We start from the raw sequence: 12,901 nt of genomic DNA, 5'->3' as shown, positions 1-12,901 counted from the left end.
AATTAACCGCAATAAACGAAGGACTAATGTATACGGTATTTGAGGCAAATGGTGGCCATACCAGATACTGACTGGTTTTCGGACCTCTAGAATACAGTTAAACTGCACATTTTTGAGTGGCCAACCTAAGGCACACCTGTGCAATAATCATGCTTTCTAATCAGCATCTTGATATGCCACACCTGTGAGTTATGGCATCACCAACCCAGATTTCTGAACAATATTTTAGAGAGATAGACGTAGAAAACGTTTGAGATCTTGAAAAAATGGGAAAATGAGAAAATGGGAGCAAAAGTGTTGCATTTATTTATTATTGGATAAATTGTTGGATTTGGATTTGTTGTTCTGACCATACATAACTAGAACAAATGAGCGCAAACCTACGCCAATTAACCAAGTACAAAATGTAATGTATTGTTGTTTTGTTTTTTACACTATCGTGACTGTATGTTACCTACTATTTACTGGTTTAGACTTTTGCAAAGCAGTGTGTATTTTTAACATCTATCCAACAATTAAAAGGTCTGGAGACTTATGCAAAACAGAAACATATAACGGTTTTGTGCTGCTTACTTCTGCCAAAATTTAGATGACTTACCTGTCAAAGGGAATGCGGGTATTAAGAATGGATCCAGCCAATGCTTTAGTACTTGCACTGTCGCTGACTGTTCCCAAGCTGACAGAACCCGACTCACCACTGAGACTGCAAAGGTCCTTCTGCACATCAGCCTGCACCTCCAACCTGCCATCATGTTAGAAAGTAGACTTTACACCCTTGGTAGGGTCTCTCAATGTAAACTGATCCAAGATGACTAGAAAAACCAAGAGTGGTTCAGATGCCCCCTTATGGGCAAAAACATTCAAAGATGCTGCACCTCACCCGTAAACGGGACACAGCCCAGAACCTGGATATGCGGGGGGGGGGGATTAATGGATTGTGCACTGTACCTGCTCAGGTAGTGGACCATGGCATTGCTGGAAAGGCTTCCTGTGATGCTGGCTTCTGCAAAGGCCACCGTGGACTCCGTCTCACTTAGATTGTCCCTGATGGCCCCAAGTCGGTCCATTTGACTGCCACTGGCACTTAAACTGCCTGTAAGACCCCCAACACTGCCTTCACATACACTGGGGTTGTTCCTGGTGTCTGCCACAAATGTTGAATCTACAAAAAAAAAAAATACAAATTTCAAGTCCTCTTTGAAAATGCGTAAATATAAACCTAAATCTTCATGACCACAGCACATCCCACTGAAAACTGATTATGAATCATCCCACTGAAAACTGATTACGAATCAGATCTGTAAGAATGTTCAAGAATCATGAACATTGTGTCTTAAGAACAACTCTGCAGTTCCTCTTTTCACACATCACAGTTTGTGACAAGATGACTTGTTCATAACACAATCAGTCATCACATTATTCAGTGAAAGGTAATTTTTCATTTGCAGCAACAGGGTTCGTTGTGGTATAAGCAGGGTAGTGGTGGGCAGGGTGCTGGGCTTACCAGTGGTTGTTGCCCCGGTGGCAACATTCATGTCATTCTCATCATCAAATTCTATGCGAACACCTTTTCCATTTCCTGCGGAGACACCGCAGCCCCCACTACGGCACAGCGAGATGGGCACCACACCATATACATATGCCAGCATGATGGGAACACCAATGCCTGAAGAAGACAACAACATAGAGAAATACACAAAGCAATACCAAATTAGACACAAAAAAAAGAGAGGCCTCTGTTGTGACCCAAATTTTCATATGGTTTGATTTATGGTCAAACGGAGTACCATAAATTCCTGGGGGTAAGCCGCACCCACTAAATTTAGAGTAAAAAAAAAAAAGATTTGTACATATATAAGCCTCACCAGACTATAAGCCGCATCTACATTCCGGCACAGTAAGAGGCGGTATGCACCTCAACATTGGTTGCGACCCGCCATAAACAAAAAGAAGAACGCGTCTACATCCGGTCGCCTATTTTACAGCAGTCAGTGTTAGAAAAATAAATAAAAACTATATTCATTCAATATATAGTAAACACAATCAGAGAAAAAAAAGAAAATAAGCCATTTAAGACAAATAAGACTCATGCTCGTGTGTGTTGCTGTAATTGTCTTCCGGTGCTAGTGTGGGGCGGACAATGACAATGAGGAAATGACGTTGGGGGTTCAGTGTTTTAGCTTGGTATGGGTTAAGACCGCAACATTTTTTAAAACTTGTGATAGAGTGAAGCTGCGAAATTCGAAGCGGCGAGGGATTACTGTATCTTGCTGAAGGATACTTCTAAATGGTCACGGAGAAACGGAGAATCAAACCCGCAACATTCGGATTGGGAGCCAAACTCTCTACATCCTGCACTAAGACACCTCATTCTCCCCTGATTAAACAGGAGCTTATGAGCAATCAATTTGACTTTTAAAACAATTTTTTGTATAAAGTGAACTTTAATATTAAACAAGTGGAGTTCTAGCAAAGTCAAAGATTTGGCAATAAAGAGCTCAGAGTATGTCACAATATGGAAGAAGGTGCAAGAACTGAAGAGTAAACTGACCGACAGTGACTGCTGCAACCACTGGTGACACAATGACAGACAGCGTAACACCACCTGCAATCACCAGGTTCCTCTTGTGTTTGCAGATATCTTTACCTTCATAGCGATTGTAAATCTGGGAGAGGAAAGGGGGAAAATTAACAGTCATCTCATAAATTTTTCATTATTTATAAAATATAATCGAATAGATGAGTTATGTTTTGTAATATTAATAAATGACCCAATAGTAAAATATATAAGTACTGTATACTGTAATCTAATATATATATATATATATATATATATATATATATATATATATATATATATATATACTGTATATATATATATATATATATATATATATATACTGTATATATATATATATATATATATATATAAATATATATATATATATATTTTTTTTTAAATTTTTTTTTTAAAGAGAATGCAATGCATGTGACAACAATGTGTGTATACAGTAAACTGACCTTTGCAATATAAAAGGACTGAACAAGTAGTTTACCTCAGGCCTCAGGGTCTACCTTAGGTAGTTTGAGTGCAAATTCTAAGTTATGTGGTCAATCCTGAATACAGTATACTACATTTCCACAAAAACTAAAAACATTGTGTTCGTATGTTATGCAGAGTGATTAAAAAAAGAATGTGCCAAGTCAGCCTGCAATATTCCAAAAACACAACCCCCCCAAGAAAGTTACAGTACACACGTGTCATTCTCTGCGCTTGGCCTGCCAGATCCCTGGACCTCACTGTGCATGACTTTTTCTTGTGGGCTTATGTTAACGACAAAATTTATGTTCCACCACTTCCAACAACTAGAAATTACATGAAAGATTGAACAACAGCTGCAATCAACACGGTGGACCATGACATCCTGAGGCGCGTTTGGGAAGAATTCTCATATCGGCTTGATGTTGTCCCAGCTGCCGATGGTGGCCACATTGAGCACTTGTAAAACATGAAATAAAAACTTGATGGTATGTACAACGCATGTGTCCAAGCTGAAGTTTTCTATTGTTTTTCGTTTTTGAAATATTGCGTGCTGATTTTGGTACATTCTTTTCGAATCACCCTCTATATTATGTTAGTTAGTTTGGAGAAATACGTTAGTTTCATATAAGTTAACGGTTTCAAAAAATATTAGTTTTGAATAAATTAAAAAAAAAATGTGACTGGAAGGGGCAACACAAGATACACCTTATGTCAGATATTTAAAAGAAACAATATGGTTCTTTATTTGACAAATATCAATGAGCTTGTCAACATTTATTCCAAGCAAGTTTCTTCACATTCTCACCTGAACTACCGTACTTGGCCTTTCCAGGTGAAATGTGTATTTTTCTGACATAGAACTATTTAAAGTTAAAGATGTTGGGAAATGAGTGATCAATCAACTGAACAAACCTTTCAACTTGGCTAACGTCTCCCATCTTGTGTCCAGTTCAATTTTAAGTCAATAGGGATTTTAGTTAAAATATGGTACTACAGTATACTGTACCTCTATGAACATGGTAAACCAGCACAAAATTGTATGCATTTCTGCCATTTAGTTGGGAAAAACTGCAGTGAATGCAAGTCAACAGTAAGTAATAGTAAGAACAGCTCTACAGTATATGTCATATCAATAGGTTTATCTAATCTTTGAGGCAAATTACACACCAAATGAGGAGAACTTCAATACTGTATTCCAAACTAGTTAATCTGAATATCTGAGGTCCCACCTTCCTTCCAACATATACCGGGATGCCAATAACCATGGCGGGGATAGCTATGCCAGCGATCAGTGCAATGCCAACAGGGGCACCGACAAGCGTTCCAAGTTGCCAAAGGATCTTCTTCTTCCTGCTCCATGGCTTCTTCCCCCAAAAGGTACACCCTGACGGACTGAGAATGTGGTAGATTGGTATATGAAATATTTCTTCACATCGCAAAATTACAGTTGACTGACAGGAGACTCACTGAGAGAGTTCATTATCATGTCAGCAAATGTCTTTTTTTCCTGCTTATTTTTGACATAAAATGTGCTTCATTTTTACAGTAAAAAAGACATGCATTCTTACATGTATGAAAACATGTAAGAAAAAGTTCCTAGGTGTCTTAACACATGTATGACATCCTTCAGTCACAATACCCATAGAATCACGAATTATCTTATTTTCGGGCCGCACTGTGGTCTAGTGGTTAGCGTGTTGGCCACACAGTCAGGAGTTCAGGAAGATCTGTGTGGAGTTTGCATGTTCTCCCCGTGTATGCGTGGGTTTTCTCCGGGTACTCCAGTTTCCTCCCACATTCCAAAAACATCCATGTTAGGTTAATTGGCGACTCTAAATTGTCCATAGGTATGAATGTGAGAGTGAATTGTTGTTTGTCTATATGTGCCCTGCAATTGACTGGCGACCAGTCCAGGGTGTTCCCCGCCTCTCGCCCGAAGTCAGCTGTGATAGGCTCCAGCATACCCGCGACCCTAGTGAGGATAAGCAGCATAGATGGATGAATGCCTTATTTTCTATTATGTCTATGTCTACTATATCGGGTAATACAGCGTAAAAGTGACTATAGGGTGTTCATTTCATTTTCTAGAATGCTCTAATAATGCTAAAATCCGTATTTAGTAGGTTGTAAACATTTTCTATGCTCTAACTACTACTACTCTAACACTTTGCGGAAATTCACTTATCACAGTTGGTTCTGGAACCAATTAACCGTGATAAAAATGGGATTACTGTAATCATATTAAACAATAAAACACTTCTCATGTGTGTCTTTAATCCGTTGTATGCACATACAAACCTCAAGTAATGCAAGTCTGAGATCTCCTTCATACAAAGCCAGCAGAACTCACAGCCGCAGACGGCACAGGTCATATGGTTACAGCTGCCATCATTCATTTTGATGATGTAAGCAGCACAGCGTGGGCATGGCTTGATGTCATCAGCTGTGGGCACGACGGCATAGGGAAACAAAAAGAAAAAACAGTCAATATCGGTTAGGCAAAGGGAATATAATAGCAATCACCAACCAGAAAGATTTGTTAAGGTTAAATCATTTGGTTACAGGGGAGGCCTAATTCATGAATTAAACACAATTAAGCGTGTTTACATTGTTTCCTCTTTTTAGTGAAAAGTCTGAGACACGTGACTAAGTAGTAGTACTATCAATGAGGCCTAAAAATATAACTTTTAATTAAGGCAGAGAGGTAAAAGTAATAGATACATAGTGAGCATATACTGACGTCCACTACTGCCCTGCCAAAGACATGATTAAAAACCGTCAGTTTATTCAGTTGAATACTTTTAGAAAAGACATTTTTTATCAATTCTGTGGTACTCCGACAAAAAGTCAGCGTTAAGCGCTGTTTATGTGTGGAGATTTGAAACTGTCATCAAAAATGTGTAATACAATTAATAAAGATTAATAAAGAATAAAGACCCTGAACTCGATTAATTTATTATACATTTTTGGCTAAAAGAAAAAATGTCCAAAACATTAACAAATTGAAGAGCATCACAAAGTAGACAATGTCAAACCGTATGGTTTTATTTTATTATTTTTTTATTTTATAACTTTGTTATACTGTTTCTCCTTTGAGCAACACGCTAAGGTCAAGTTGGGAAAGCTGCTATTACTGTAGAGTTCAGTAGGTGACTCTGGAGTCATTACACTATTGTCACATGGGTCCTCACAACTCATTGATAAGGCAAAATCAACCATCTATTCAACATTCATTTTCGTGTTAAATTATTTCAAGCTGCAGTGTGAACCAGCGACCTAATGTGGGGAAAGAGTGAAGAATCCACAATTTGCCATGATGACATAACAGTAACGACTATGTGCGCTTTGTCAGCCAACCTGCAGCTCCACTCTCTTGGCTATAGCTGAGAGATGATGAACGAATTGTCCTCAGGCGGAGGCTTTGGGCTCTCTGTTGTCGTGCAGCATCACAGGTCTGGTTGGGGTGCCATAGCTGCTTACAGTGATAACAGAACTCGGTACCACAACCCTCCCTCCCGCATGTGATCTTGGGACAGCTAGCACAACCAAAGGCAATAACTGCATACCTAGCAGAAAACAAACATAACATATTGACATAACTAGATTTATCTACATACACAAAGATTATAGAACAATATGAAAACAGTTCATGGATAAAATCGAACACAGAAACAAACACATTTCTTACCCGCAGTCAGGTGCCGGACACCAACGACAGTCAGGGTCCGCCACCAACCACCTTCTGAGGATGAACTCCTCGTATTTCTCCATCAGCCCGCGATCATTAAGAATCATGCTGATGTCATGTGGGTTGAAACGCTCCGAGCACTCAGGGCAACTAATGTTGACACGTGATTCTGAAATTTCAATGCGCAGGTACTGGCGTAGGCAGTCGATGCAGGAGCGGTGGTGACATGTCATAATCTCAGGGAAACTCTCCTTAGAGTGGTGCAGAAGGCACAGGGGACACTCCAAAAACTCCTTCCCTCCTCCACCCCCTTGCTTGGAGGAAGATGAGGTGGAGGCCGAGAAACAAGTTCCAGAGGCAGATGAGGGGGCGGCAGCAGCAGCAGAGGCAGCTCCAGCCCCAGCCACATTGAAGAGGGTAGAGGTCTTATCGTAACACATCTCGGAATGGATACTCTCGATGTTAGCAATACCATCCACCCCAGTAAGTCCTCCTGGTCCAGAGTTATGCAGCTCTCGAGACTTTCGGTGTATGGATTTGGCCTCCCGTCCCCGCCATCTAAAAAGAGAAGCCAGGGATAGGCGTCTTTTCTTGGGAGCCTTCTTCACAGAGGACAGGGAAATGGTGGAGGTTGTGGATTGCAGATCCCGGTCAGAGCCCATTACCCCACCACTACCACTGCCAAACTGACGGTGCTTATGTAGGCTCATCTCTCCTGGAGGTGGGGAGGGATTGGCCACTGAGGAGACAGGACAGGGTAACCTGTCCCTCACATGTGCAGGGAGATCAGGGAGTTGAGCGGGGCTGGGAGAAGGAGTAAGTGATGAAAATTGATGAATGGGGGAGGGGGACGGTGGTCCAGGGTGGGGAGGGGGTAGGGGTCCAGAAGGCCCTTCTGTGCTTAAGACATGGTGGCTTCTCCTGATCAACCTCGTGGTCACATCTAATAGCCGGATGTTTGCAGAAAATTAAGTCACTTGGTGAGAAATAGCTGCAACAGAACCTAGCAAAAGACACAATACAGGAGAGCAAAACAATGTTACTATAGTATTCAGGTGTAAGAGCTACTGAGACATTTTTCATTTAAACAGATAAATATTTAAGACTGTTACCTAAAGCAATCAGTTAAGCGCATTACACTTTTATTGGATTATGCATAAAAAGGTTCACATAAGAACACAGTGTTACATGTTCCTCTCTTCAAATCAGTGGATACAAATTTAAGTAGAGTGGAACCCGCATATCCCACATCGCAATTTAGCAGCCGTGACCTCGCATATTCTCAAATTTTTTTAATTTTGCACTTTTTTTGTGGAAAAACACGCCCATTTGTGCCTTTTCTCCCCAAAAAATAGGCAGGTTTTTTTGCAGAAAATCCATCTCGTTGGCATATGGATGGCATATGCACATTTTGTCCCAACTCCCTTGAGATCATTAACCAGCTCTTCCCTTGGGGGCTGGTCCCTCAGCAGTCTCAAAATCATCCCTCCCTCCACGATGTGAAATCTTGCATGAAGCTCCAGAGAAAGGGCGACTCACTGTTATTTCGTATTTATTCCATTTCCGCTTTATTGCAGCAAAAGTGGTCTCTTTGTCACCAGGTTTCTTGCTGATGGTCCATTCAAGTCTAGAACAGGTTTACAATTGCATTCATTTTGTCAACACTTGGCGTATTATCCATGTTGTGGAGAAGTTTACATTAAAGAGACTGTTTCTGTGACAAGGTGTCTTTTATGAACTTAATGAGTTGAGCTTAGTTGTTCCTAAAAAAGACCAGGACTAATTTTTGTGCTTCATGGACACATAAGCAGTCTGTGGGTGTCAGAATTCTTGCTGGGTAGTTAGAGATTCATATTTCACTCTAATACAAACAAATGTATAACCTTTAATTTTTTTCCTGGATTTTTAAAATATATTCCTGTCTCTCTATGAGTTACAATAAATCCACCATAAAAATTGTGGACTTTGTAAGAGTACTGAATCATCAGGGGATCAAATACGTGTTTTTCACGGTGGATACAGTGAAATACATAGCAGCTGAGCTTGTGTAGTTAGCCCAACAGTATGCCTAGCTGCATTCCTGGCCAGCATGCCCTCTTTGTAATGTTGCCTCCATGCACATTCTGGGGTCTCTCTGGGACAAGGGACGGTAAAGCTTTATCTCCATCATTTGCAGACGCAGGGTTTCCTCTACATGTAATTGATCGTGATGCACCGCCACTACACAATAAAAGCCCCCACACCTTAAAAATTAATTGTTTTAATTTGAAAATAAAGGAATAGTTCTGATTTTTGACATGAAGTTGTATGACATCCCCATCAGAAGTGTGGTCTAGTGACTTACCCCCCACTTGGTCTCCTAAGTCCAGTTCTGGTCGGATTTTGGTGATTACGAACATAGTTCCGTTTAGTTGCACGGGACATTTAAGTAAAGAGTTTGGCTTCTCAAAACAATATGTGTTCCAAAGTGTAACATATTTGCATCACAAAAGTGCCTTCTTAAAAAAATCTGACCTCACAAAACGCTCAGCATTATATTTGTCTCCTGCATTCGTGTGTATGTGATGAAGACACTCGCATCTTCTTCCGCTGTGGAACACAAACGTCGTGGAAGAAGAGTGGCATTACCACATTTGCATCAGAAAAATGCCTCCTTGAAAAAAATCAGACCTCACAATCGCTCGGCGTTACTTTCTCTCCCGTCGTATCACTACACACTATGTGTTTTACAGTGTTGACTGTGTGTGACTGCACCTGACTGGTCTTCATCCACTGTGGAACATATAACCAACAATGGACAGGCGACAGCGTGCAGTGTTACGACGGGAGAGAAAGTAACGCACAGCGATTGTGAGGTCTGATTTTTCCAAGGGGGCATTTTTGTAATGCAAATGTATTACTCTTTTGAATGCATATTGTTTTGAGATGCCAAACTCTTTACGTAAGTGACCCCACCAACTAACCGGAACTATGTTCCTTATAACCAAAATCTGTCCAGAACTCGGCTCACGGGACCAAGTGGGGGTAAGTCGTTGTTGATGCACTACACTGCTGATGGGGATGTCAAACAACTTCATAAAAACAAATTGAAAAAATCCAAACTATCCCTTTAAGTATTCTGAATGATATGGATGAATATACTGTATATGCCATATACTGTAAATACATGACCTTTCACTTGTATAGCGCTTTTCTACCTCCAAAGGCACTCAGAGCACTTTGACACTGTTAGCATATTTACCTACTGATAACGCAACTAGGGGTTTAGTATCTTGCCCCATGTCTACTTCGACATGATCACGGGAAGACAGAGGCTCCAACCCGCAACCGTCAGGTTGGGGTACGACCACTCTACTCTACTTATCATTTACGCCCATATTGATTAAGTGTTTCACTGCGCTTTATTTTGATAAACATGCATCGGAATTGCCTGTCTGCCCTGTTGGCACTTGTGCATGTGTGACCAGATAAAAGTATGCGTCTTGTGTTGATGCTCACTTTGTTCCTTATTATCATGAGAATGAAAAATAGTCGGTAAAATGTGTAGTCAACTGACGACAGCTCGTCACAGGCTAAGCCAGCGTGTGTGCTCACATTTCAATTTCATTCGACTTTCTGGCATCTTTGTTTACACATCACTGCCTCTCTGGCAGCAGCTAGCTAGCTCATTTTGTCCCACGGGCAAATACTGTAAGTGGCTATCACGTTCATGCTAACTTTATTTTTTTAAGTGACACTTAATCTTGGTCTCTTGCTATCATTAAAACACTTATGGCTTGTCTACACCACACTGGATGTGTGTCTAAGTTGCTCAACATAAACACGTAGTGTGTCTGGCTTTAGACAGTGATGCTATCACAGGGGTCTTCAACAGGTAGCTAATATGCTAGCACTAGCTCACCAGCTGATGAGTAGTTCACAGAAGAATATTTGCTTCACCTTTTAGTATTTTTGTAAGTGTTCCATTCAAACATAGTGCCTGTATTTAATGACAAATGAGTGGAGATGTGCTGTGTAAATAAAGTGCAAATTAAATGATGGCAGTCACATAAAACACAAATAGCTCACCTCTCCTTTCTGTTTGTCAAAGTACGTAGCTTTAATAGTGCTGCAAGTTGGATATACCTGCGCTGTCATAATCCTTCTGAATTTATACTGTTTATATAGTACAGATTTCTATAACACAAATATTTAAATTATTTTTATTTTGAACTAAAATATATATCACTGAACAATTACTTTCTCATGTATTTGTACTGCTCTAAAACAGGCATCAAATTAAATTTAGGTTTGTGTCAAACAGAACAAAATGTTGTACTTTGATACTAGTCACAGTCCTATTTGACTAAATAGGTCAGGTAACAAACGGCGGCTCAACATTTTAGACTCAATTTAAGTGCTCTGAGCAACTTATCCATAAAAACAATTTTGCAATGTTCTCGGTTCATGTTCTGCTGGGTGTTGAAAAACGTTAAACAAATAAATAAGTTAATAAATAAATAAAAGAACTCCAGATTGTAATTTGTCAAAAATAAAAATTGCAGACGCGGCACCACAGTCCCATGCAGCTCACCACCACAGCTTAAAATCATAGGGGAAACCCTGAGATGGCACAATTGGCACCACTGGAAATGAAAGCCTGCTCCGGTGATTGATTGATTGACTGATTGATTGATTGATTTAAGTGTGTACTAATACATGCAAGAGGAATCTGGCATTTCCAATCAAATACTTTGCATGTGTTATTCCAACTTTTAAAATGAGTAAAACACGATGGTTACATGCACTTTGAAAAGCTGGTTTCAATTGATTTTATGCAATAGTTTGGTTTTGTTACTGCATGCACACGCACTGACGATGTACAGTATTCCCTTGGGTTGACCTGACCAGCACATCCAACAACCTTGCAGCTGTGTTTACAATAAGGCAAAAGAAGGCAGGTCAATCACAGGTCCTGACAAACACAAAAAAACACAGACACACACAGATCATGTTGGACTGATGACCTCTTTGGAAAATCACAAGTCTGGACAGTATCCAGCAAAATTTCTTCATTCATTCCTGAGTAGCCACAATAAAAGACGTCCTTAACACAATACCTCGGGAATTCAAACTGGAAGTTCTTCATGGGGAGCAAAGTAAATAAAATAATATTCCTGACAACAAAATACTGTGTGTCGGACACAAAATGCATAGAGCACTTTTTAAATCATCACTTTGTTGTTGTTTAACAGCTACCTGTTACTAATGTGATGTTTCCTCTACCATTGTATTAGGAGGAAACACGATACCTTGTAATCCATTTTATTTGGCATGTCATTTCTGTCTTGAGATTACCAACAAAATGGTGCATATTCTGATTGATATGTAAACATAAATATATAGCTATTGCTTGTGGATGCAAGTTTCCATTTTACTGTATTTACAAAATTCCAGTTAATACAGAAACAACAGATTTTTTAAAAACAGTTTCTATATCACCAACAGTTTCTGTGGTGTACAACAAAGTCAGTGATACATATACTTTTTACTGACTGTCAGCAGTGTCTGTGGCGGTTTTGACCACATTACTGCTATAGTTCAGATTAAACACAGAATATTACATTGGTAACTAATAGTATTAAACAATTAGTAGTGAGTCGCTGCTATGATTTAAGATGCTATAATAAGACAAAAGTAATGTTGACGGGCTTTTCTGCAGAATGATGTGGTACGGTTTACCATATTCATGCCAATTCAAATTAATAACAAAATGACACGGCATGACACGGTGGTTGTTCTATTTACTGTACATACATCGTAATTTTGTCTGAGCTGCCCTTGAGCAATATAAGGTTTCCAAACACGGCTTAGCGTTAGCATCAGACTAACACGGTTAGCAAGAGACGATGAGAACATACCGTCTGTTGCTCGTTGCTCTTCTTCCAGACACAGAGACAGTGAAGAAAAAAAATAATGTTGTTTCAGAAAAAAAACAAAGAGTGATAAAGTACTCCCCGCTATCGCTAGTATTGTTTTTCAATCTGGATTCACGTCTATGTGTTCTAATACCTAGTGCGCGAATAAGACATACCAGGATCAGTTCAAGCTGTTGTCCCCCAAGCTCACAAATTCAAATCATATCGCGAGAGTTTGATGTTTTTTTTCGTGCAGTAATATGAGGGCACAAA

At 39.8% G+C, this 12,901-nt stretch overlaps 1 protein-coding gene across 2 annotated transcripts in view; it reads right to left on the bottom strand.

Moving 5' to 3' along the window:
- The window catches only part of LOC129184923 (E3 ubiquitin-protein ligase RNF19A-like), an 18,519-nt gene extending 5,670 nt beyond the window's left edge, over nucleotides 1-12,849 (bottom strand). Inside the window, exons 1-9 of one of the 2 annotated variants that reach the window (XM_054781437.1) lie at nucleotides 12,632-12,849; nucleotides 6,732-7,734; nucleotides 6,401-6,609; nucleotides 5,342-5,486; nucleotides 4,273-4,435; nucleotides 2,552-2,666; nucleotides 1,505-1,666; nucleotides 949-1,162; nucleotides 599-742 (exon numbers count right to left, since the gene is read on the bottom strand). In XM_054781437.1, the coding sequence (XP_054637412.1) occupies nucleotides 599-742; nucleotides 949-1,162; nucleotides 1,505-1,666; nucleotides 2,552-2,666; nucleotides 4,273-4,435; nucleotides 5,342-5,486; nucleotides 6,401-6,609; nucleotides 6,732-7,441 (1,862 nt within the window). In that variant the 5' untranslated portion in view covers nucleotides 7,442-7,734; nucleotides 12,632-12,849. Of the gene's footprint in view, nucleotides 1-598; nucleotides 743-948; nucleotides 1,163-1,504; nucleotides 1,667-2,551; nucleotides 2,667-4,272; nucleotides 4,436-5,341; nucleotides 5,487-6,400; nucleotides 6,610-6,731; nucleotides 7,735-12,631 lie in introns of those variants that run through there. The other variant, XM_054781438.1, reaches the window with a different exon arrangement.
- Between the last annotated feature and the right edge of the window lie 52 nt (nucleotides 12,850-12,901).

The sequence above is a fragment of the Dunckerocampus dactyliophorus genome, chromosome 7 (assembly GCF_027744805.1).
Source record: "Dunckerocampus dactyliophorus isolate RoL2022-P2 chromosome 7, RoL_Ddac_1.1, whole genome shotgun sequence".
Classification (NCBI taxonomy): Eukaryota; Metazoa; Chordata; class Actinopteri; order Syngnathiformes; family Syngnathidae; genus Dunckerocampus; species Dunckerocampus dactyliophorus.
Note: the sequence above shows the minus strand (reverse complement) of the source record. Positions and strands in the feature narration are given on the sequence as shown.